The sequence below is a fragment of the Dipodomys merriami genome, unplaced genomic scaffold (genome assembly GCF_024711535.1).
Source record: "Dipodomys merriami isolate MVZ:Mamm:240054 unplaced genomic scaffold, mDipMer1.0.p SCAF_25, whole genome shotgun sequence".
Lineage (NCBI taxonomy): Eukaryota > Metazoa > Chordata > Mammalia > Rodentia > Heteromyidae > Dipodomys > Dipodomys merriami.
Genome location: NW_027203937.1, coordinates 25,803,350 through 25,829,625, shown reverse-complemented (window position 1 = coordinate 25,829,625; position 26,276 = coordinate 25,803,350). Strand labels below are relative to the sequence as shown.

At 47.5% G+C, this 26,276-nt stretch overlaps 1 protein-coding gene across 1 annotated transcript in view; it reads left to right on the top strand.

Moving 5' to 3' along the window:
* Positions 1-833: 833 nt before the first annotated feature.
* Dkk3 (dickkopf WNT signaling pathway inhibitor 3) overlaps positions 834-26,276 on the top strand; it is a 35,328-nt gene continuing 9,885 nt past the window's right edge. Inside the window, exons 1-3 of the mRNA XM_070035324.1 lie at positions 834-1,087; positions 6,262-6,399; positions 9,026-9,109. Coding sequence (XP_069891425.1) covers positions 863-1,087; positions 6,262-6,399; positions 9,026-9,109 — 447 coding nt within the window. The 5' untranslated portion in view covers positions 834-862. The remainder of the gene's footprint in view (positions 1,088-6,261; positions 6,400-9,025; positions 9,110-26,276) is intronic.

The following is a 26,276-nucleotide window of genomic DNA, read 5'->3' as shown; positions in this document are numbered from 1 at the left end:
CGGGACAGGCCAGCCTGTGAAGGTTGCGGGTCTCCATCCTGCAGGTTGGCGTGTTTGGCGGCGGTTGGCTGGAGTCAGCCAGGTGCGACTCTGGAAAGCTGTGCCCCAGGGCGGGGGAGGGGGGGGGGGCGAGCACAAGGAAGGGAATGGCTTCCTGCCACCATGGGTTTTCAAGTCAGGAACAGCAGGCTTAGGGGGTGAGGTCGCGGTTGCCCGGGCCCGCCCTGCCCCTCCCGCGGGGCGCGGGGTCGCGCCCTCTCGGTACCGCATCCCTGCGGGACTGGCCGCCAGTGCGGCGCTGTCAGTGGCCGCAGATCCAGCCGGGGGGGGGGGGGGTCGGGTCCATGTGGGTGAGGGGCAGCGGCGAGGGTGGGGGTGGCCGGGCTCGGTCTCGCTGGGAAGGGCGCTGGACTCATGGCAGGCTGACCTGTGCGCTTGCCCATCCAGGATGGGAGCGCAGGGAGAGGTTTGGGGGCGAGCTGGGGGTTCCCAGCCGTACCGCTGAGTTCCGACCTCGTCGAAGGAGGGGTTCGAACCCCGTACGGAGTTGGGAATGAGCAGGGGTGGGGGCGTCTGTTAGTCTATTAGCTCCCCCTAGGTACTAGAATGAGGGGTGCGGAGAGGATCGGGGAGCAGAACTGGAGTAGCGGGGAGGGTGGGACTCCGGGGTCCGGGAGCGGCTGGGTGTGGGACGCGGGGTTTCTGGGTTTCGCGGGATCCAGGGGCGGGGGGGGGGCGGGGAAGAGGGGCGCCGGGGGCGGGCGGCGGGGCGGGGCGGCGCCGGCGAGGGGGGTGGTCCCCGCGCCGCCGACTGCGTTCCGGGACACACAGGCGGCGGCGGCCGGCGCGCGGCGGAGCAGACATGCCACGGCCCGGGGGTCCCCTGCTATGTCTGCTGCTGGCGGTGGCGGTCCCCACCGCCCCCGCGCCCGCCTCCACCACCCCTCCGGCGGCAACTTCGGCTCCGGTGGAGTCGGGCCCGGCTCTCAGCTACCCGCAGGAGGAGGCCACTCTCAACGAGATGTTCCGCGAGGTCGAGGAACTGATGGAGGACACGCAGCACAAACTGCGCAGCGCGGTGGAGGAGGTGAGTGCGCCCTGATCGCGCGGGGCATCGGGAAGAGTAAAGCGGGGAGTCGAGGAGCAGGCCTGGGGGAAAACAGGGGTTCCAGTGCACTGGCCCTCAGGGGCCTGGCGCGGCGCCCAGCACCTGGGAAGGGCGCGGCCCTAGAGAGACCTGAGCGCAACGTCGGGCAAGCCTCCCCCGCCCCTCGTCCCCCAACCCCCTTGTTGGTTCTTCCTCTGGGCCCAAAGGTCTGGATCGTAGCTTGTCCTCAAAAAGTCTTGGCTGGACCCTCCCTGGGTAGCTGGGGTCACCATCTGCCTGCCGGCTGCCCGGCATCAAGCCTCCCTTGCCTTAGAGCAGACACTTGGCTATATCCCCCATTGGAAACTGCTTGCTAGACCCCTGGTGTTCCCCGCGCTGTAGTTTTTCCTAAAGGGGAGGCAGCTCCAGGCAGCTCCCAGGTGCTAGCACCTCCCGTAAGCATTGAGCCTGTTCCATCTTCCCAAGATACAGGATGTGCTGTGGAGACAAAGAGACAGAGTCCTGAGCTTTGCTGGCCGACCATCTGAGCTGTCTTTGTTTTGTTTTGTTAAAAGGTATAGCAGCTCAGAAAAAGGAAGTTGGGATTCCTAAATCACAGCTACATAAATCCTCAGAAGGTAGTTGATGAGCCTGAGAGACAACCCTGACCCCACCCAGCAGGACTCAGACACTCCTCTGTTGCTTGCTAGCAAGGCAAACTGGCAAATCATTTAGCATCCTGATCTTTAGCTTCCTGGAAGGAATTCCATGCTATTATGAGCACCTGACAAACAATAGGTAGCTGTGTACCTGGTACTCTGGTACTTTTGAAAGGTTTGTCTGGCTTCTTCCCTCCTTCACCAACCAAGTCCAGTTGTCTCCTCCTCAGCGCCTTGTGTTACCCTTCCATCCTCCAAGAGTCAGGCTGGTGGAGTTGTTAGTGAAGAGCACACTGGATTGGGAGGCAGCAACATGGGCAGCTACACCTGAATATCCACTGGATAGGCCTAGATCCCAATTCCACTGCTGTCAGTTTCCTGAGATGACAAAATCATGGTGACTGGGAATATACCTAAAGGATGAAGAGAATCAGGTCTCCTGACGCTGTGAGCTTCAAAAGAAAATGATCTTCCTGGTGATCCTTCTGGTTCTAGGGCAGGTCATCTTGCTTTCCTAATCTGGGTTCTAGAACTTTTCCTGCAGCACACAGATTCCCAGTAAAGCTGATGAGGTCACCCTGTGCTTTTCTTTAGTAAGACAATGCCCACTCCCATTCAGAAAGTTAGCAGCATGATTCTGTGATAGTAGCTCCTGATGAAGTCTGGGTCTCTTCAGCATATTCAATGTGTGTGTGTGTGTGTGTGTGTGTGTGTGTGTGTGTGTGTGTGTGTGTGTGTGTGTGTGTGTGTGTGTTTATGGGCAGGCAGGGGGGTGGGTGGGGGGTGGGGAGGTGTTCAGTGAGACCTTGGTGTCCATGGCTTCTCTGTGGGAGGTATCCATTCCATAGGGAATTTGCCAGGGTTCCATCCTATTCCTTTCCCTTTGCAACTCTGCTGGACTTATGCATAACTTTATGACTTTTAACTATCACTGTGTTCTAATCAATAGTCATTTACCAAGGAGTGTCCTCTTGGACTGTAAGGACAGGATGAGAGAGATTGAACCCTTCCATAGAAGGAGAATGGGTGGGGAGGGGATTCCTTAATCTAGTCCCAAGTCTACCATTTGCAAGTGATAGAATGCAGGGCCCAAAATGGAGAAAATGTCCTCATTTCAGGAAAAGGAAGAATTAGAAGAGCATGTGAGTAAAGCAAGTTATCCTATAATGTAGGAGTAAAACAGATGTAACACAAGTGCCTTCCTCTGGAGACACTTCCCACTACACAGTAAATATCTTTATTATTGTATCAGTAGTAATACCACTAGCATCTGATGAATCCTCAATGTCCTGTTTTAAAGTATCTCAAAGTACTAAAATTAATTTTTGAATATAAAAATACCTTCTAAGAATATCTTAAAAATAGAGTAGATATAGTCAGTAGTTTTTTGGTTTTCTGTTAAAGAGGTATCCAGTACCGTGGGTGTTGGCACATGACTATAGTCCCAGCACTTAGGAAGACCTTGCCCTGCACCCCGCCCCCCCAAAAAAAATCAGGAAGCTTCCAGAAAGACCCTTAAGTCTCATAAGCATAGGATAGTTGCTATTCAGTTGTTGTCCAAGGGAATTTCAGAAAGAATAAAAAAGGCCTGGAGCAGATGCATTAATTGTTTACATAGCTGCATCATGAGTCTGCTTTCAAGTAACTTCCTGGTGTTTTATTTATTCCAGCTGCCTCAAGCTGTTGATGTCTCTTAAGGGAAAAGACAAAGTAGTTTTACTTGTAGGATCATTAGGAAAAGCAAGCCTTCCGATGGCTTCCATCTGAGACACTCCTATTTTCCGGCTTTATTGTGCTATATATTATTCATTAATGCATGTGGAGGAGGCGGGACCCACAGCCTCTTTCCCACCTCCACTCCCTCATCTGTAGCTGGTACATTTTAGCATGTTCTTAGGCCTCGGGGAACCCCATTATCAAACCCACACTTATAGCTGTCCAGTTTTTCCTACTGCATTCCCTTTAACAGACACAGATTTAACCAACCCTAAATACCACTTTAAACAACACACACATTCTTCTTCTATGAAATAACTATGGCTTCAGGCTTAAGTTTCTCTTGCTAGGGGCTGTAGTGGTTGTGGTTGAACTTTCCATTGTAAACTGTACTTTTAGCTCATAGTGCCACTGAAAAACCCGGAGCTCATTCTGTTCAAACAACCACTGTGTGGAATGGAGAGGCTTTGCAGGCTGAGCCCCCAGCAAACTGGAGGATATGGGGTGTTTGTCTGTTATTTGAAAGCCAGACTGTACAGTAGCATTCTGACAGGAATTTTTAAAATATTGGATTTTTTCCCTCTGTTTTGGCAGAGATCTGCTGGGCTATCTTCTGTCTCCTTTTTTTTTTTAAACTGATAAATATATAAGGGTCTCATTCTTGAAAAGATAAGTCATTTCATGCCCAGCCTTTCTTCTATCCCTTTCTTTCTTCTCCATTTTGGGAAGATGGAGACTCTAAGACAAGTGCTGTCTACTGCCTGTCCCCGCTTCTGGCAATCTATCTTCTTCCAGAACTGCTTTCCTGCAGGGCAATAGTATTCAAGCAGCTACATGTTCCATATCAACCATTTGACAAGTACTGTGCTAACACTTATATTTCCTGATCTATAATTCTTATATCCACTCAACAAAGCCTCATCCACGTTTTACAAATGGCAAGCTGAGATTTAGAGGGCTTCATTATCATGCCCATGGGTACTTTGGAGCAGAGCCAGAACTTCTCTGAGCCCAGAACCATTGTGCCCTCCTATGATGATGCTGGAGGCAACTGCTTATGTAATTCCTCTGTGTGCTAGACTTGTTTGGAGCCTTTGCTGCCTAGAAGGTCTCTCCCTAAATATAGCTCCCCTCTCTTATACCAATGTAAGCCAGTGCCCTGACTCTTTTCTCTTGCTTCCCTGCTCCCTAAATTGTTTATGAACTAGTCCAAAACATGTAACTCCCTGTTGCCCATAACAGGCTTCTTACCTGGGAGCAGGTGGAGAGAAAGGAAATCACCAGAATTAGCTGAGAAAATTGGTATTTGGAGTACCATCAACAGGAATTATAATTTGGCGAGTCAGGGAAGAAATTCAAGCAAATATTTTTTTAATTATGTGCACGACTTTGAAGTCTCCATTTGGTTGAGAAGCAGGTGAACATCTCTGCTCTGGGGCTGTCCTTGGATTTGCCTGTTGATCCCTCTGTACTCTTTCAGCTACCATTTCCTCATGCTCCCAATGAGGACCCTCTGTTCATTGAGGAGGAGCTCCTCTATTACTTAAGGGAGTAAAAGACATATATGAAAATACCTTTTGAGGATTTGTTTTAAGGAATAAAATAAGGAGTTTTAGATGGCAGTATTGGAAAACTGCCAGTCATCAACTAGAATTCACTGTGTTCCTCATTTGAAATTGCTAGAGAGAGTATCTGATTTGCTCGACTATTCTATAATGTGGTCTGCCTTCAGATCCGTTCAACTATGAATGGGTCATATTGTCACCTTCCCTCTTGGCAGGGCTAAGGTGGGGTGATGAATCTGGAAAGGGAAGTTGGGCGCTGATGCATGTTGACTGCGAGGTCTGCTATAGATATCATAGAAACTCATGAAACTCATGGAAGATTTGAGGACATGACCTCAGAAATATGAAACCAGAGAAGGACAGACAAATGTTCAAGGAGAGTCAGATAAGGCATGAATCCTGGGAACTAGTCTGCTGGTGTTCTAGAAGGGTCCCCAGGCATGGCGAGAAAGGAGACATCTTGTGGCCATATCTGCACAGAGATACAGCACTATCTTAGTTTGGGTCCCTCTGGACACCATTACCATCAGACCCTGAAACAAAGATGTGGGAACAAATTGTTATTATTCCCACTATCAGGAAGTGGGAACATGATGTAGAAAGGGAAGTAAAAGTTGGTCCACCTGCATGTTACTGCTATAAATGTGTTATTTCTATACAAAGGTTACTGCTTTGGGCAATGGGCAATTCCAGTTGGGACCATCAGAGAGAGATTGTAGACTCTAATTGTCTTGAAAGGGGAGAGAAAGCTGGAGTTCCAATCCCTGGAACCTGTTTCTTACTGGCGCTTAGGAAAAATGAGCAGATGTATGGGGCCAGAGAAGGCCTTGGAGAGACACAGAGGTGATATGGCTGGCATGTATGGGAACTGGTTGCAGGGAAACTCCAGATTAGGGCTCTAGGAGATGGGCAAGCCATCAGTGGCATTTGTATAAATGAAGACTTCATGAAGCATGTTTAAATTCAGCTCTACCTTCTTGGGAATCCATCTAGCCTTCCAGAGCCTTGGTTTCTCTATTTGTAAAATAGAGGCATCAACACCCAGCTCCTGTGGGATGCTGTCAGACATAAGGGTGGTAATGTATATGAAACATTTGATATGAGATCTTGTCCTAATGCGTACTCAGTGGCACCATCTTTGTAGTTGTAGATGATGCAAAAAAGGTGGTGCTTTTTTCCTAATGGACTCTCAGTAACTAAACAATTTTGCTCATTAACTTCCTTGACTTAACAGATGGAGGCAGAAGAAGCTGCTGCTAAAACGTCATCAGAAGTCAACCTGGCAAGCTTACCCACCAACTATCACAATGAGAGCAACATAGATACCAAGGTTGGGAATAATACCGTCCATGTGCATCAAGAAGTTCACAAGGTAAGCAAGGTTCTGGCCTGCACTTCCCTTCTCCCACAGTCAGACAACTCGGGACTTATTTACATGTTTCATCCACAAGCCACAAATTCAAACATGCATGATAAAATATATTAAGAACCAAAAGGAATGAGAATACTATTTTAAGGAGAAAGCTGTGTATCAGGAACCTAAATTGCTTTTGTATTTACCTCTAGTCTTCCTAACATTTCAGGGAAAATGTATGTCAGGTTTCTGTGAGTATCTCAGGAGGGGTTGAAATAGACACCAGTTATGGTTGAAAGGCTCCTCAATATTTCCTTAGAAACAACTCAAGTGTGTGTACCCCAATTTCATAAAGGAAGCCTTCTATTGCCACAAGATTTCACGTTTATTCACTTGTTGATTGTTCATTTAAAATTCTATAGCAGTATTTTTTCCAGCCTACCACCTGTCTCAATGTCTCTTGGTCTCAGATAGTGCATAAGGTTTATTCCTAAACTGTCTTGATGAAAAAATCTAGAGTTAACAGAGCACTAGCCTACCCTGGCTGTGAGATATTTCAAGTGTGTTTTGGCAGAACATAGAACACTAAGTCAGCCCATGAGGAGAATCACAAATATTCAGGGTCATTGCTGGAGGTCTTAGTGTTGACATGCTGTTGTGACTGTTATTCTTAACTCTTATAAGCAAGACTTCAACAGCTCCCATCAAAGGGCCTTGTTTGTGCAAATGCCCAGGTTATTACATGATTGAAACAATAGTGTTTCTATGCCCCAGAGCTTAAGGGGAGCAATTTTCTGGACCACTTTACAGCTGGTACTTTACAGCTACTGTAAAGTAGCTGTTGTGTGGCTTTTCTCCCACTGTATAGGAATAGACCCAACTGGATGGGAAAGCTATGGAGTGAATCCCAAGTAAATGAGCGAGTTCCCCAGCTGAACAGATCCCTGGATATTGCTTATGTGAGGACTGGGGCAGATTATTTTATTCTTGGCAAAAACAATATGAAGTCATCCTTTCTGACAGTGGTTAGCCAACAGATTCTGCTGCCTCTACATGTTGGGATACCTGAGTAGTGTGAGTTCTACCACACCACTGAGTGATTTTGAAATATGGTTTCAATTTCCTGACCCTTCCTAAAAACAGTATTGATGTTAATATCTACATTCCAATATGGCCGGGCCAAAGAGCCTAACCCATATGAAAACTCTCTGTCAGCTATTAAGTGCTTTTGCAAGAGAAAGTTGTTCCTACTATTGCCACTGTTAAATTATAACAAACGGGTTATCAGCCATAGTTCAGTAGTTCTCCAGTGGGTTATGGGGAGTGCTAGTCTTTGGCAGTGTTCCATGAAAGAGGGACTCAAAAGTGGCCAAGTGTATTCAGACACTATTTTATATATAATATGAAAAAGCTTACAACTCACACATGCAAGACTGTAGAATTGAACAAAACGATGACAAAAATTTAACAAAATGATGTAAAAAGTTCACCTGGAGAAATAAACCATTATTTTTCAAGGAGAGGAATTCCTTTTCTTTTTCTTTCTTAGGGCTGGTACAGAAGCTTGAACTCAGGGCATGCCTACCACTGTCTCTTGGCTTTTTTGCTTAAAGCTGACCCACTGTACCACTTGAATCACACCACCACTTCTGGTTTTTTGTTTTTGTTTTTTTGTTTGTTTTTGTTTTTTGGTGTTTAATTGGAGATGAGATTCTTATGGACTTTCCAACCCTGGCTGGCTTTGAACCATAATCCTCCGATCTCAGTCTCCTGGGTAGCTAGGATTACATGTGTGAGACACTGGTGCCCAGCTAGGACAATAATTTTTTTAGTTAAAAAAAAGTTAAAAGCATTTTCATGAAGACATGGTCCTTGTCAGGATGGAAATTTGATCCCTTACTGAACATTAGGCTGAATTTCCAGTTCAGAGTCTTACATTAAAGCTGGGAAGGATCTCATAGATGATGTAAAAATGAGAAATCAGAAAAGAGAAATGACTTGTTTTAGGTGCCATACTGGATGCTTGTTGGCAACAGAGCCAGGGCTTAGTGAACACAATCTCCTACTTCCTTGTCCACACTCATTATTAGACCTGGCCTTAAGGGCAGGGGTAGCCTGGTTCCATACCACACTCAGCCTGAGGTTCCTCTGCCTAGTTTAGATCAGACAGACAACAGGCAGGAGCATGGGACAGGGCTCCTTTTGGCAGTCTTTAGAATCACGAGGCTGCTGTGACCAGGACCCATCTGCCTCTCATGAAGACATTCCCCTCGACACCCAGACCTGACATTTGTCAAAACAAAAGCTGACACTGAGTGTCAAGTGATGAGCCCTGAGAATAGCAAAAATAGCTCTGTTGTTGAGAACTTGCTAAGGTATCAAGGCAGCGCACTGAGTGCTGTCCTGTCACCTCATTTCTTCCTCATGACCACCCAACGAGACAGTTGGTGTTAACACCATCTGGCACTACACCAAGGGGAGCTGTGCATCCCCCTGCCCTGGTGGAACTCAGAGGAAGGGGGTGGACAGCCTGGCTCGTATGCTCTTGCTTCAGGAAATGAAAACTAAACCAAAATTCTTGTGGTATTTTCTCAGAGTTCCAGAGCTCTTTCATTTTACACTTTCTGTCTCTGTTCTACTCCAGATAACCAACAACCAGACTGGACAGATGGTCTTTTCAGAGACAGTCATTACATCCATGGAGGATGAAGAAGGCAAAAGAAACCATGTAAGTTGACATCTCCAGGCTCATCAGCCTTGTGTAACCTGTCTTGGAGGATGGAGGTGGGGAAGGGAGCAGACTCCCATGTACCTTCTTGTTTCTGCCCACATTCCTCATTCCTCCATTCCTGACCACTTGTGCAGTCTGGTAGCAGGATATGTTTCTAGGTACCTGGCATCAGAAACCACAGAGACATTAAACCCATGTGTCTTTGCATCTTAGCTTTGAGAGATCAAACAAGTACCAGGTAGGTAGATTGGGGCTCAGGTAGCAGAGCTGGTGGTATATCAGCTAATGTAGTGCCAAAGGCTCTGGGATGGCCCTCACCTTGTATTAACCCAAACCTGACCAGGTGGTTTGAGAGCAAGGGTACTTTAAATGGAATCCAAGTGCCTAAAGAAGAAAAGGCTGCCTGTTGGTCCAAGCATTGGGCTCTGGTCTCAGTGACTTCTGTTGCTGGTTGCCTGGGGATTTTATAGGATTATAAAATCTCAAAGTTGGCAGGAAAAAAAAAATAAGACCAAGGATTTGGGAATAACTCTTTCAGAGTCACTGGTCTAGTCTTTCCTCTTCAGGTTTAGAAAAAAAAAAAGTAACTCACACCTATAATCCTAGCAATTCAGGAGATTATGATCTGGAGGATCATAGTTTGAGGCCAGCCTGGGCAGAAAAGTTCACTAGATTCTATCTCCAAAAAAAAAAAAACAACACAGCATAAAGTGGGATGGAAACATGGCTCAAGTGGAAGAGTGACAACCTAGCAAACCTAGTTAATATATGAACACCCCTGGGTCTTTGTCACCTTTCCTGATCTGCATGGCCTCCTATGCCCACATGAATTCCTGTTTTGGGTTTCAACTAGGAAATCTTCATATGCCCACAGTCTCTTGGTCATGCACCTGGTGACAGGCACATGGGAGCATGGTATCCTTGTGTAGCACATAATCAGATATCCAGTATGTAATAAACCCAGAGTGCAGAAGCCTGGCAGGGCAACAGGTCCTCAAGATTTAGAAAGACAGAGATATGTCACGTTTTTCTTGAGTTCTGCTCAGACCCTGGGGATATGAGCTCACTGACATTTTCTGTGAGCTAGAAGGGAAACCTGAAGATTGGATACTTAACTGATGTCTGGTGCTTTTGTAAAAAGAAAAAAAACTGATTTTTATTTACTTTTTGTTTATGTGGTACCGAGGAATCAAACCCAGGGCCTCATGCATGCTAGGTAAGCACTCTACTACAAAGCCACATTCCTAGCCTCCATGTCTGGCTTTTTGACAACAGACTTGAGTCTTTTCAAGCTGCCCATGGGCAGGATGTCATTTGGCAGAGAAGGTGTGTCACAGCAGCCCATGTTAAAGTGATCCATCAATGGCCAGGGAGGTTAGATCTAGGGTACACCACATTCTCTGTCCAATCACACTTTTGCCTTGGGCTCTTGTTACCCAACACTGAACCAGGTCTCAAGCACCATCTTCACAAAGGACAGAGCTCCTTTATCCAGACAGGAAGCAATGAAAAGGGTCATGGGTTGTCATCACTGTCCCTCTCCATAGTTTTGCAATTTAATCATGTTGACAGCTGGCTCTGAACTATACTTTGCAGGACAGAAACCATCTTTTAACAGGAAAAGGGAGATTTAGCACTCTACCAGCAGAATCATGTACTGTTCAAGACCTTCCGATACCATAAACAGGGGCTAAGTCATGAGGATTTAAAATTCCCAAATGGATCCATTTAAAAGTAATCACCAAGCACCTCATGTTTGCCTTTCTTTAAATGCTACTATGTGTGTTAATAGGTATGGTAACTTGAGGCGGCACATGGAAAGTTACAGACAGTAACACTATCTGCCTGTCTAGAAACGGCAGTCTGTGCAAGGCCCTGGTCTGTTTTTACACTCAAGTGTGAGGGGGAGAGGAGCCCCATCGCTTGTTATTTCACCTGAGTGCACAGGGTGATGCTGATGTGGACTGAAGTCTTAGAGGGAGCGTTTGTGCTGAGCTTCGCCTGGGCCCCTTCACGGGCCAGCGGGTGGCTGACCTATTGTGCTACCTTTGTACAGGGATTAGGGGAAAGTGGCACGTTGGAAGCTAGAGAGTGAGCAAGCCATTATGCATGGATAGGAAGCTTTATTTATAGAAGAGTCCAGCTCAATGAGCCAAGGTGCCCTTTTGAATGGACAGGACTTTTCTATCCGGTGTTCCCTTTGATTAAAATCCAGCTTCTAGTGACACAGCTTAGCAGGTCCTACATTTGTTGTCTTTTTGGTTTTACCTTTGAAGGTAATATAACTGAGTGAGTTTATTTTTGCACCTTAACACCTCTAGTTTGTAGCTATAGGTTCACTCAGTGCAGTCTCTTTCTCCCTCTCTCTTCTTTCTCTCCTCTCTCACTTCTCTCTCCTCTCTCTCCCTCTCCCCTCCCCCTGCCTTCATTCCCCCCTCAGCCCCCCCCCCCCCGCCCCTGTACTGGGGCTGAACTTAGGGGTCTGGGCACTGTCCCTTAGCTTTTTCTGCTGAAGGCTGGCATTCTACCACTTGAGTCAAAGCTCCATTTCTGGCTTTTTTTTGGGGGGGGGGTCCGGTCGTGGGGCCTGAACTCTGGTCCTGGGTGCTGTCCCTCAGCTCTTCAGCTCAAGACTAGAGCTCTACCACTTGAGCCATAGCGCCACTTTCAGCTTTTTTCTTTTTCTTTTTCTTTTTTTTCCTGCTTATGTGGTGCTGAGGAATTGAACCCAGGGCCTCAGGCATGCAAGGCAAGCGCTCTACCATTGAGCCACCTTCCCAGCCCCTATTTCTGGCTTTTTGATGGTTAATTGGAGACAAGAGTCTCACAGACCTTACTTCCAGGCTTCAAGCTGTGATTTTTCAGATCTCAGCCTCCTAAGTAGCTAGAATTACAGGCATAAGCCACAGGTGCCTCGCTAGTCTGCATTTTTTAAGCCACTGGGGGACATAGTTTACTACCAGAAACATCCAGACCATAGATATTTGAGTGACTTCCTTGTTCCAGGGTATCTAGTGCTAACAGTGCCTTTTAGGCTGTAGATAGTGGACTGAAGGCAGTGCCCATGCATTGCGTTCCCTGCTGTAATGATATTTGTGTTGGAAGCTGAGGGGACAAGGATGATGACTACTGTGACACAACTCTTGGGAGATGTGTATTTGACCTCTCCCTCTCCCTCTCTCTCTCTCTCTCTCTCTCTCTCTCTCTTTCTGTCTCCCTCCCTCCCCCCCTCTTTCTCAGAGGTGGGAGGGGGTTGTGGTGGTGGTGGTAGTTGTGGTGGTGGTGATAGTTGTGGTGGCGGTTGTTAGGTTTTTAAAAAGAGGTGGCCGAGTAAGAACAGCAACTGCACCACGCACGTGGTATTCAGGTAAGGGGTAGGTTTATTCAGTAGACCTGCTTGGACCAGGCAAGGGTGGCACTCCACGTGGCTGGGAAAGGCCTGGGAATGAGAGAGAGCTGGGAAGAGAGGAAAGAGAGAGAAAAGAGCAGAGAGAGGGGTAAGAACAGTAGCACTCACGTGGTATTCAGGTAAGGGGTAGACCTGCTGGGACCAGGCAAGGTTGGCACTCCACGTGGCTGGGAAAGAGAGAGAGCAAGAGAGCAAGAAAAGAGCAGCAAGAGCAAGAGACGAACAGAGAGAGAAAAAAGAGAGGAGCAAGAGAGCAAGAGCGCGTCTGGGCCTGGGCTAGGCCTTATGTAGGGTATGGGCGGGGAAAGGTGTGGCCACATCAAATTCAGATGTGACCTCTTCCAGGTGTCCCAGTTGCCTAGGTAACGCAGGTACTGGGTGGAGACTTTGCTGCGAGGAGGGTGGAGTCTGCTCGCCATCCAGGAGTGGACCTTACATTCCAGCCTTTTAATAATCATGAAATAGGGCGAGGATTCTCTCTGGCTACTTCCTGCTGACAAGGGGCGTCGACAATAGGGGTAAAAGGCTGGAATTTGGTCTCCTCCCAGAGAAGGCAGTGAGCAGCAGCTGTCCCTTGGTGGCGTGAGTCCTTAGATGAAATCTGGAGAAGTCTCATGAGCATTGAGGGGCTGGAAAAAAAATACTAGAGAGCAAATAAATGGCAAGAGGAAGGACTTGGGGCTGAAAATGTTGGTAGAAATGTCCCTAGTTACTTCTGACATCTGGCGACTAGGTAGAGAAGTCAGGTGACAAAGGCAAGAATATAAATTCCTGTTCAGTTAATAGGTAGACAGGTATAGACATTGGATGGGCAGGCTTCTTACTTCTACTGACCTCCCGGCTCAGGTTAATTTTGAAAGGGCAGGCACAAAGTAGCTGATGTGACATCATCTCCTCTTACTCCTTTCCACGTTCCCTTGTTCCCTAGACTGGCTGAGTCTAGGTGCTCGTTGCTGGGATGGCTTGTCCCAGTTGGTATTCAAGATTTGAACTCAAGGCCTGGGCACTGTTCCTGAGCGCTTCCGCTCAAGGCTAGCACTGAACCACTTTGAGTTATAGTACCACTAGTATTCAAGGAGGTTTGAACTCAAGGCCTGGGCACTGTCCCTGAGCACTTCTGCTCAAGGCTAGCACTCTGCCACACTGAGTTATAGTACCACTTGCAGAGTTTAGCTGGGAGACGGAGTCTTAGGGATTTTTTTAGCCCAAGCTGGCTTTGAACTGAAATCTTTGCCACAAAAGCCCTTTATTATTTTCAATTAAAGCAACAAGGAGATCAAGTAGAATAAGTAGAGCTTACCTGGTTCTTATCAAGAATTGCCAACAAATATTCTGAAATGACAAAACTCATTAGATGTGATGAGAATTTTAGCACAGATATGCCCAGTATTTTAGAACCATGTAGTCAGTAGTAGAATACACAACACAAAACAAAAAAGGCAAAACTCAAAACCTAAAATTTTGACAACATTTAGACATCTTTGCTAACAAAGCACATCAGATGGTTGGGCCTCAGTTACTAGGGCCTGTGAAAACAGCAACTTGTTAGCAAGGCACCTTAGAATAGATGGAGTAGTAAACTTAGTGGAAGGTTAAGGGTCAGATGGGGCCAAACCCTTAACCCACCACGTGGCCAAGATGGCGGATTCAAGATGGCGAATTTCTGAAAGAATGCAAAGAAAGCCTGAATAGATTAAGCCTACATTGGCTAGCCTTTGAGAGGGAACCTAGAGGGGGGTCCCTGGGACCCAGCCTGCGTCGCACTCTTCAAGGCACAAGCCAAAAAGTTGTAGAAAAAAAGGGTAGAAAGTTGCCCATGAATGGCAGAGAGAGCAAAGAGCCTGAAATTAAACTTCTGACCATTTACCATTGCAGTAGCAAAAACTGTGCTTCTGAGAATGGCATAAAAATGAGGCTCTCTGGCTTTCCAGGGAGCGCGGGAGACATTTCAAAGGGGTTTCACGGCTCAGGCGTGATTAAGTGTGGACGTGGATGTGAAGGCAGCAATGGTATCGATGCGTTGATTCCGCCGCAGACAGACTGGTTCGCAAAAGGCCGTCAGAACTGCGGGTATTCCTCAGAGCAAAAAGGGAAGAACAAAAAAAAAGAAAAAAGAAAAACGAGGGAAAAAAAAAAACAGAGAAATCCCAGCTATCCTGACTTTAAGCCTTTATCCGAGTCACGGCACCATTTATGTTAGGTTTTTAAAAAGAGGTGGCCGAGTAAGAACAGCAACTGCACCACGCACGTGGTATTCAGGTAAGGGGTAGGTTTATTCAGTAGACCTGCTTGGACCAGGCAAGGGTGGCACTCCACGTGGCTGGGAAAGAGAGAGAGCAAGAGAGCAAGAAAAGAGCAGCAAGAGCAAGAGACGAACAGAGAGAGAAAAAAGAGAGGAGCAAGAGAGCAAGAGCGCGTCTGGGCCTGGGCTAGGCCTTATGTAGGGTATGGGCGGGGAAAGGTGTGGCCACATCAAATTCAGATGTGACCTCTTCCAGGTGTCCCAGTTGCCTAGGTAACGCAGGTACTGGGTGGAGACTTTGCTGCGAGGAGGGTGGAGTCTGCTCGCCATCCAGGAGTGGACCTTACAGCGGTGAGTGTTTACACAGAGGAAGATGAATCAAGGATCTGCTCAGGCCTTGGTTTTTCCCTGCCCTCAGCTTGGGTCGTATATCACAGAGGAAAGACAGGTGTGGTCTGAAGCTTCCCTTCCCTTAATACTGCTGCTGCTGCCATCAGGACAATGGTAGGTCAGAGAGTACCTCACATAACCTCCATCTCCTGGACGTCATTTTAACAGTTGTTCTAGAGGAAGACAGAGGCCTCCTTGAGAGATAGACAGTTCCTAGGAGGATCTACCTCCAGCAGTCCTGTTAGGCTGGCTAAGTCCAGGGAAATGCAGCTCTTCCCTCAGTCTGTCTTGAGACAGAATGGAGAATTTTGAGCAAGGCACCATAAGGCAGACCTGAGGTCAAGACCTGACATAATCCTAACAGACTTTTCCCTTAGGGTAATGTGAGTTTGTCTACCAAATGGAGCTGATAATCTCCCATTCAGAAGCCTCAGTGAGAATCGGCAAGGGCAAGGTTTACAAAAGCTCCTTTGTATGGAGATCATTAATATTGAAAAGTAATTAAAACCAGGCTGCAATTGGCTTCTGCTATAGTTCCTAGCAATGTACGCAAAAAAGGAATTGTGTTGGAAGCTTGCACTGTGTCCAGGGCCCGCACTGTCCCTCTCCCCTGGTCCTGTTGCCCTGGGTTTCATTCCCTTCTGTGTCTCTGCCTCCACCTCTGAGTAGATGCCTGGCCTGGAGTTACATGCTCCTAACCACTGGATTGACTCATCTAGTTGGGGGGGGGGTGGTCACATGTCTGGGGCAGTATTGGGAATGAAAACAGAAGGAAGGCCGGAAGGGCAAGTCAACATGCAGGACAAGAGGAGTGGCTGCTGGTCATCAGATACTGACAGGTTTGAGGCTGAGGTGCTAGGTGGCTGGGTACCTGGGGGGTTCTGTAGAAGAAAACACACCTGCTGCGTAAAGGATGATGGCTCAGTCTGTGTGGATTTCCAGTTCCACGGTGTTTCCCCCGCATCACATAAACAACGTGGTACATTTATGTTTCTAGATTCATGTTTTGAGTTGTCTTTAAACAAATATAAAGCCTTCATGCCTTAACCTAATAGAAAAAAATGATAGAGGAAGTTGAAGAACTACTATTCTGAGAAATGAGTAAGTAAGTTCCCCCCAAATATAGATGAGGTGAAAGGGCACTGTATAGGTGGGGGTATTTCTTTTTGAACTATAACCTGGGATATTATGTCATTCATCATTCAAAAAGGTATTTATTAGCCAGGTGCTGGTGGCTCATGATTATAACACTAGCTACTTAGGGGACTTGAGATTAAGGATCAGAGTTTGAAGTCAGCCAGGGAGGGAAAGTCCATGAGACTCATAGCCCCAATTAACCACCAAAAAGCTGGAATTAGAGGTGTGGGCTCAAGTGGTAGAGCACCACTGTGAATGAAAAAAGCTATAAGATTGTGAGGGCCTGAGTTCAAGCCTCAGTAACAGCACACAAATAAATAATTTATTAAATATAAGTAATTCTATAGCCTATGTCAGTGAGGCTCCTACGGATTTTGAATCAGCTGGTATAAAAGAATAAAAGGACGTCTTCAACAGAAGCTGGATCAGGAAAAGCTCTGTGAGCCAGCCAAGGAGTGAGATACCCATGCTGAGGTAGGGCTTGTCCTGTGTCTGCAGGGCCTTCCCAAGCAAGCTTACGCTTCATAAGATAACGAGTTGCCAGACAATCTCAGGGGCAGGGGGTGGGGGGGAATAGGGGCATGTGGTTAAGATGGCAGAGACAGGCTTGGGCTTTGCCTAGTCCTGTTAAATCTTGAGGCCTGAGTTTCCTTTGGGTTGTGGCTACAAAGCTTGTGCCCTGCAGACATCTGGCCACAGGCCTGAAAATCTGGAAACTTTTATTTAGAAGTGGAGCAGCCTGCCTTTACTTGGTGCCAGTTGACTGGCTGGATAATCAACAGTGATTGGACTTGAAGTCACATTAGGTTGATGAAGAACATCTAATTCCTGTGGTCTCAGAGCAGTGGGAGAGTCCTGATCTCTTCTCCCTTGGGTGAACAGCACCTTCCCATCTGGTTTCAGAGATGCCTCTGCAGTGGGGCAGCCCAGGCTCAAGTGTGTTCTGGAGGTATAAACCAGGCCACTGCTCAGAGGCCTTTAACAATATGCTGAAGACCCTCCAGGCCTGGTGTCCTCAGGCTGGGGATGCACTTCAGATTCAGGTACAGGATCCACTGTGGGCTTTCCACATAGCAGTCCTGGATGGCTTCCTTCTCCAGGATTCCCTCAAGGCTTCTAGTGTCTTCCACTTCTCTGTCAGAAACTCCAGGCCCTAGAGGCCCTAGCACCCAAGGTGATCTTGTGGAGGTGATGGTGTTTGAATCACACCAGCAGTAGGAAGGGCATCCTGAGAGGTGCCAGTTGAGTTCTGTCCTCTTCTCCAGGGTTAGCTTCAGGGTCAGAGGAGGGAAACTGAGACAGAGAGGGTAAGGAATGCTGGGGTGATACTTGATGCTTCCAGGGGATGTGCAGTCTGCTCCAGCAGGACAAGCCAGGCTGCTCTACAAAATGAGCAGGAAAGAAGCCTCCAGTCTGGTCCCATCCCAACAGACCATTGGATGGACATGATAGATGGAGAGCCAGCCATTTAAAGACTTGTCCAGATATCATTGTTCTGTCTAGACCTATGGTTCATTTATAACAAGATACTTTGGTGTGTTTCGGGGTGCACAGTGCAGTAGAATTTGGAATTCTAATTGCCATAGGTTCAAACCCCTACTCTAGACAGTGTTGGGCATCCCTCTGAGTCCTGAGTCCTACTCTGCAGGAAGATGCCATGACAGCCTAAGAAGGGTGTTTTAGAATCCGGAGATAATGAGCTGGCTCAAATATGGTGGTGCATACCTATAATCCCAATGCTGTGGAGGCTGGAGTGGGAGGATCAGGAGTTCAGCCTGGGCTACACAGCAACACTTGAGTGAGCAGGGACGGGGGATGCAATGCATGGGAAATAGTATCTGGTATTTCAGAGATGTTGAGTAAGTGTAAATTATCCTGAGTGTAAATTATGCTGAATTGATTTCCTGGACCCGGTGGGGTAGAACACAGTTGTTTACTGAATATGAGTGTGATAAATCATCAGAGCTGTTTACTTTGTTGTCAGGTTGTTGTGGCTTCAAATGCAGTAATTGAGAAAGTTTCTGAAAGGTGGCAGTGGCCAAGGAGCTAGACCAAACATATGTGTGTATGGAGTCAGGCCTTGTGCCAAAGAAAATGAAATGTTTCATGGAGTTACGCAATTATAATTGCAGAATTCACAGGGTTCACTGAAGTTCCCTCCCTACAAAATGAAAACACATGGCACCCACCTACTGCCACCCGACCTCCACACCTCTAGCAGACATTGCTAATTGATCTTCAAGAGTTATTTCCTTATGAACCCAGATAGTCTCAGCACTTGAGCCCACAAAGTATTATTAAATAATGAACTGACAGTGAACTGGTAAAGACTGTATTTGAAACCCACGTTCCAGCCCTCTTGAAGAGCAAACCTCCCATTTTATAGATAAGAAAACAGAAATGGGAGGATGTACACTGTGGACCAGGAATTTCCTCTCCCAGGAAGCAGGCGTAGGTGCCCTAGTTTGTCCATGACTCAGAGGATTATTAGTAGAGAAGATGGGCTGCCTCATGCTGAGGGAAAAGCTTTTTCATAGCCTGGGGCTTTGTGTGGGTGTGGGTGTGGATGAGGGGAACAGAAATTCATAATGTGAAGAGAGAATTTTCTAGAAGACTCTGAGCTCCAGGAGGGCGGGGGTTATTATTTATTTCAACCAATTGGTATCTTTAGGGTAGGAAAGGTCATGGAAGCTCACAGCCATAGCTTAGGGTGATCTTTGAAGAGTTTTCCAAACCTTCTCCCTGGGTTGTAAGTTGTATCATTTATGCTGATGGTTATTGAGCAGCATGCCCCACCCTCGCTCCCCCCCTCCCCAACTCCGCCATGGCTGAAGCAGAAGAGCAGAATCACAAAAGGACAACCAGGGAAGATACACACAGGAGTCTTCCCAGGGATGATGAGGGCCTTGGGCTCATGGGAAAGGACATCAGAAGAGGATGGTTAGGAACCCATGCACTCTCTCACCCTCTCTGGGCTTATAATTGACGACATCAGACTTGGTGCTGCCACTGCAGAGGAGCATTCTCCACCAACCCCGAGGAGCACTTTAAGTACGTGGCATGCGTCTGTCTGAAGACACTGGCCACTTGACTGACTCATTTCAATGATGTGAATGGAAAATTCAGCCACAGGGAAAACAGCCAGAATTTTCCATAGACTCCTAGTTGAGAGCCTCTGAGATGAGGCGGCAGATACCAGAGGCAGCGCGAGTAGTGGTTAGGATACAAGAACACACAGGCTCAGAAATGGAGAAGGGCTGTGTCCCAGCTAGAGAGTCCCAGGGACCAAGGTGGACAGAGGCCAGAAGACTCATCCTTCCCAAGCCAGGCAGGCAGCAGGGCAGGATTAGCTACACCTGCACAGGTCCCACCACAGGTCTGTTTTGCCCCCATTGCTCCCAGAGTCCTGCATCTCTTGATGCATCTCTGGGAACCTCCTTGGCCAGGGAGGATGTGTTTCCTTCAGCAGAGTAGCCAAGTCCAAGGACTGCAGTTCACTCAGCACAGCTGCAGCAGCTCTAAAACTTGGCAATCGAAGGAAGAGAAACATACCTACTATGTGCCAGACACTGTGTGGCTATGTCCCACACGGTTTTCCTGGCCTCCTGTCAGCCCCTTACTGGCTCACTAAGTAGAATAAGCACTAGGGGGGTGTCTGGGCAAATCTCTGGGGGTGCCCACCATCCATGCACGAAGTCTTCACCTTTGAGCTGAATATCCCTGTATTCTGGGTTGGGCAAAGAAGATGAAGAGAGCCACGTGGGTCTTGATGAGCAAAATGAGGGCAAAGCATAGTTGTTGTTGTTATCTTCCCACCATCAAAACCTTCATTAACATAAATGGCTCAACTTGAAAAGTTAGAAAATTTCAGGTTCCCTCTTTTGGTCCTTGCTGTGGAAGAACTTTGTGGGTAGCATTAGGGGGAGAGGAAGAGAAATTGCTATGGCAAGAAATAAAAATAATCTGAGTGATTTGGAAGCTCCGAAGAGGCCCTGGTGAATGCCTGGATGTGTCCCCTCCCTGAAGCTTTTCCTATACAGAGGAAAACAACTTTGTTTTGTTCTGTGTTGCTTTAAATTGTTTTCATCTTTTCCCACCTTTTAATTTTGTTTGCTCAGTTTAAAAAGAAGTTGAGGGAACTCTTTGGGATGTTTGTTTGTTTTTTCTTGGTAGTAGAGGGTCTTTAAACTCAGGGCTATCTGCTTGCCAGATAGGTGCTTTACTGCTGAGCCATGCCTCCAGCTGTTTGCTCTGGTTATTTTTGAGATAGGGTCTTGTTTTTTATTTTTTATTTTTTTTTTGTCTGGGTTGGCCTGGACCATGATCCTCCTATTTATGTATCCCACCATAGCTGGGTACCACGTACTACTATCCCCAGCATTTATCTGTTAAGAATAGTGTCTTGCACATTTTTTGGCACAAGCTAGCTTAGAACCATGATCCTTCTGATCTCAGTCTCCTGTGTAGTTGAAATGATAAGCATTTCTGTGCACAGCTGTACACTGTACACAGCTATTTGTTGACTTGGGATCTGGAGAACTTTTGGCATTGACTGGCCTGGAACTGTGGTCCATTTAATATTTATTTCCCAAATAGCTAGGATTATAGGCATGAGCCACTGGTGCCAGTCTTGGAATGTGTTTTGAAAGGAGGGTGATAGATTGGCAGCCCTGAAAAAGTGGTTCTTAACCTTGAGTGTACATCATAATTGCCTCTCTGATCTGCTCAGAGGCTGTGGAAATGAATTTTGCATCTTTATTTCTAATAACATTAACCAACACTAAATCTCCTTTTATCTTAAATGTACCCCACCCACCAATCACAGTATCATTAGCTATATCTTTGCAGCAATACCAATCACAAATATATTTGTGTTCTCTTAAAAGTTGTAGCACATCTCGAAATTGCATTTGTGCCTATCACTACTAAGAAATTAAGATAGTTGACTTACCACTAGATCTTCCTATCCATTATATAAATGCATAATACACCAGATCTCAGAACATTTCCATAGCTAATTTAATGCAGTCATCTACTCTTGCAATCTTGGGTGAGTTTCTTTGCCCATCTAAATGTGCTGTGCTAAGGAGGAGTTCATAGGCTTCATATAGCTGTCAAAGGGACCCATAGCAAACATATTTAAACCTTTTCAGAATACCACTGTGTCTTAGCAAGGCATATAAACACCTATTGGTTGTTTGAGTTCAAACTTACTCCTCTGTCTTTTTATCTAACTTTGCCTAGGGCAGAGACTGAAGTCCTGGAGAAGACCAAGGAGAGCTACTCTGCTGCCTGGTGCAGGGAGTCAGATCAGGGAAGGCTTCTATTTGGAAGAGATATTGTGCTGTTCCTTAAATGTGAATCAGCAGGTAGGGGAGATCAGAGATACTAAAAGCATGGATGAAAATCCAGATCATAGTCAGAAAATTGGGTGAGACAACGAGTTAGGAACTGAACCTAAAATCTCTATAGTCCAGGCAGAGTTTGGATTGCACATACCGCCTGGTGAGAGTGGAGAAGATAGAAGGGCATACTGAGGGGCTCACAGCCGTGGTGAACTTCCTAGAGCCCTGCAGATTCAGGTTCTGGACATTCTCAGTCCTTTTGTTTTTTTGGCCAGTCCTGGGGCTTGCACTCTGCGCCTGGATGCTGTCCCTGAGCTTCTTTTGCTCAAGGCTAGCACTCTACCATTTGAGCCACAGTGCCACTTCCAGCTTTTTCTGTGTGTGTGGTACTGAGGAATCAAACTCAGGGCTTCATACATGCTAGGCAAGCACTCTACCACTAAGCCACACTCCCAGCCCTCTCAGTCCTTTTCTAACTAGATTCAGATCTCATTAATGTCAGGTTATAATCCAACTGTGTTGGTACACAACTTTCATCCCAACACCCGAGAAAGGCTGAGGCAGAATTGTGACTTGGAGGCCAGCCCAGGCTACCTAGCAAGACCCCATTTTATCTAGCCTTCCCTTCCAAAAGCAACATTAGCAGCTTACAGGGGGTGAGAAGCACTTCTTTCCTGTGGCAGGAAAGTTAGATCCTATCTAGGTCATCGTCTATTTGGTGTAAAGATTCTGGAAGACAAAACTGGTTATCTTCAGGTTACTGGATGAGCATCAAAGCCAAGGGAGAAGAAATCATTGCAGGGGTACTTCATGGGCCCTGCCTGATGCAATCAGAGCAGACACTCCGAGGTCCCTACTCCCTGGTCACCGGAGGACGCACTTATTTTCCCACTTACTCTCATGCTCTCTCTTTGTCACATTATTTGATTATGCCAGCATCAAAAGATGCAGTGCCAACCGACCGACCGTTCCCAGGGCCTGGAAGGCAGCTGTCTCCTCTAATTATGTGTTGATTGAATTAGCCTAGCCTTCAGCCTCCTCCAGGGCCCGTTGGGGATGTGCATAGCTAAGGGCTGTGTTTTAGGATGCTCACTGGGGCAGCAAGTAGCTGGTGGAGGCAGAAGGTGACTGGTGGCTGCCCAGGAGCTTTTGAGGTGTGACCTGGAGGGGGAGGAGGGACTATCTGTGAGGGCAGCAAAGTTCTTCAATGCCTGCCAGGAAAGCCTCTCATGTTTGAGCTTAAGAGAGAACTTCAAATCCCCAGAGCCCTTCTCCCAAACTTCCAACTCCAAGCAGAAGCTGGGCCCAGGATAGGCCACTCAGGAGACTAAGGTAAACAAGACTGAGGCTGTGAGTTTTTCTCTGGTCCTTAGCATCTTCTCAGGAACCCAGGATCAGATTCGGTTCCTGGGAAGATCTTAACTCTCTGCCTATTGCTGGAACATCTCTCGTGGGGTCATCCATGTGACTTTGCATTTGCCTGGGAACATCCCCCATCCCCCCCAGTATGGCAGGGCTGAGGGTCCTGAGTAGAAACAAGAGCTGAGAAGGGCTTTGTCTGGTTAGGTCTAGACCACCTGTGCCACTGCTCTGCTCACCCAGAGGAGCGTGGATAGGGCTCCCTGAGGGTTCAGGAGGACAGCAGCAGTGAGGTTCACCCCCAGTGGGTGAGAGGAGACCTGAGTGGCTGGGGGAGGTTATGGGTTGGTCACTCTTACGACTTGTGCTTTTCTCTGAGAGTTAGCTTTCTGTCCCTGTGATAATCAGGAAAGGTTTATTTGGGTTCATGGTTTCAGAGGTTTGAACTGTGGTCAGCTGGCTCCCTTGGGCTGAGGCAGAGCATCACAGTGGGATCGTGTCCTGGAGCAAAGCTGTTCGCCTAATGATAGATGGAAATCAGAGAGGGAGGAGGGAGGGGCCTGAGTTCCAATATGTGCTTTAACCAGCTCACCACTTCCTCCCCTTCCCCTCCTCCTCTTCTTCCTCCTCCTTCATTTTTTCGATAGTGGGGCTTGAACTCAGCCTAGGCGCTATCCCTGAACTCTTCAGCTCAAGTCTAGCACTCTACCACTTGAGCCACAGCACCACGTCTGGTTTTCTGGTTGTTAATTGAAGATCAGAGTCTCACAGGGGCACTCAGCCCAGGGCATCTTGTCCTCTGACCTCTATCTGCTGGCTAATCTAGGTTTAAGAGCCAACTGGTGGCTTCATATCCCAGTTCTATCTCTCAGTATCTGTGTGTCATTGGGCAACTCACTAAGCCTCTCTGTGTCTCTATTTTTTTACCCAGGAGGGAATAGTCACAGTGGATGGATTGTTCTGGGGGTTCCACACATTGGTGTTAGGAAGGTAAAGCAGCTCAGACACAGCTCATAAGAAGTGCAGTGTCAGCATGGTCTGCTGTGACTATAATGGTTGTTCCCATCCTACAGCACTAGAGGACCAGCTGGGCATGAAGGTACCCACATGTCATCCCATCTACTTGAGAGGTAGAGATAGGAGGATCAATGTCTGAGACTGGCCCTTGCAGGAGCTCACCACTTGGTCTGGAAAACAAACCAAAAGCAAAAGGATTGAGATGTGGTTTAAGTGGAGGTCTTTAGTTCAATCCTGTTCCTGCACCACAGCCTTTAAATCCAGGCCAGAATCAGGGGTACTGAGGTGGGCAGCCCTGCTCAGCTTCCTCATTTGAGAAGTCAGCTTTTCCATGGTGAGTGGTGGCCTAAGATCAAGTGGCTCCTTCTGTGGCCACTAGCCTTCTTCCTTCTGCCCAAGGCCACTCCCCTGTCTCTCCCAGACATCTGCTTACCCTGTCCGTATAGGCGCTTACCCTATCCATCCACTTGGCATGTCAAATACTATGTAATGCCAAACTAATATTTAGTATTAAGTCTGTCCTGTGCACGAATATGTGCTAACATATTATTTGTTGCTTATCTTCAATTCAAATGTCACTGACCCTCTTGTGTTTTTCTTGGTGACATCTGGCCATCCTACCTGTGGCTCCCAGGGTAAGGGACAATGTATGTAACATGGGGGGAGGTAGAGAGGGCAGGCTCTTTCCTCACACAGGGAGATCAAGGGGTGCTACCGTGAGGTGTCAGATGAGGTTTACACCTGAACTGATGTCGGTGTCCTGGCCTTCTGCCTGGGGAACATCAAGTGTGTGCCACTGTGCTTTGGCAAGGCTGAGTTCAGGGCCGGCTCAGGGGTTCCACCTGCATGCCCTTGGAATGGGGTCAGGAGCTGTGCAGACCCAAAGACTTCCAGCCAGGCACATACAGGCATGCGTATGTTTTCAAGAGAAGGTGCCTAGCACTCGATCTCCAACAATGTGCTGGGCAGCTGTGTGCACATGTGGTGTGGGCTGGTCACCTGTGGCCTGGCAGCAGAATAAGGCCCCTCAGGAAGGGAGCAGGCTGCTCCGTGGACAACCCTTCTATTCTTTCAACCTGTGGGCCCAGGGAGAAGAGGCTGTAGGGGAGCCACCACATTGGGAGCTGAAGGAAGAGTAGGAGGAGAAAACTCCAAGATGACTTCACGGTACCAGGCTGCTGTGGGTTGGAAGCAGCGTGTGCTACCTCAGGGTGTCAAGCCCAGCTTGGAGAACAGGGCTGGGCACCTGTTCCATGGACTCTGAGACTTGGGAGAGAAGGAGCTGGTGGCAGCAGGTCCAGGCAATGTAGGCTCTTGCAAACACTGGCTGGCGCTGGCATCAACTCCTGCCTCCTACTCAGATTTTTCCACAGGGAGGGCTCTGCAACACATGCCAGACCCTTGTTGGGGTTGCCCAATGGTCCGATCCTGCATTGCCAGTCAGTTTTCAACACAGCCTCCAGGAAAGGCTGTAGGCTTCCCATTGAGTTCTGTGTTTGAGACAGATGTGCATTAATAGCCTCTTGGCATGGCTCAAGGGTCATTAAAGGATCTCTAAGAATGAAGAAGATCTGACCTGGAAATCTCTAGAAGGGAAAGCTGCCTAGTGCTCTTCCTAGGGAACTCCTGGCCACCCAGTCACTTGCAGTAGGGCCAGTTTGGAGGATCCAATGTCCACCCTTATCTCCACAGATTCCCAGGTTGGGGGTCAAGTGCAGCCTTGGATTTACCTCTGACCTTGGAGAGTGGCTTTATCCCATGGCCTCCGTTTCCTTGTGGTAAATCAGGACTTCTCCACATTCTTTGTAAGATAAGACAGTATGAAGATGAGACTATGGGATGGGTAAGATGTGGCTTCTAGTATTGTGCTTGTTGTTGTTGTTGTTTTGCCAGTCCTGGGGCTTGAACTCAGGGCCTGGGCCCTGTCCCTGAGCTTCTTTTGATCAAGGCTAGTGCTTTATCACTGAGCTACAGTGCTACTTCCAGCCTTTTCTGTGAATTATTTGGAGATCAGAGTCTCAATAGACTTTCCTGCTTGGGCTGGCTTTGAATTATGATCCTCAGACCTCAGCTTCCTGAATAGCTGATTACAGATGTGAGCCACTAGTGCCCAGCCCTAGCACTGATTTTGTGCTTATACTTTCTTGGCTTTTGCCTACTTGTTTGTATACCTGGGCCAGTCCTGGGTCCTCCTGCAGTTGTGTGTGGTTATTCTCCTATAGCTGGTCTTTGTCCCTACCAGAGGGCTCTGAGAGGGAAGCAAGA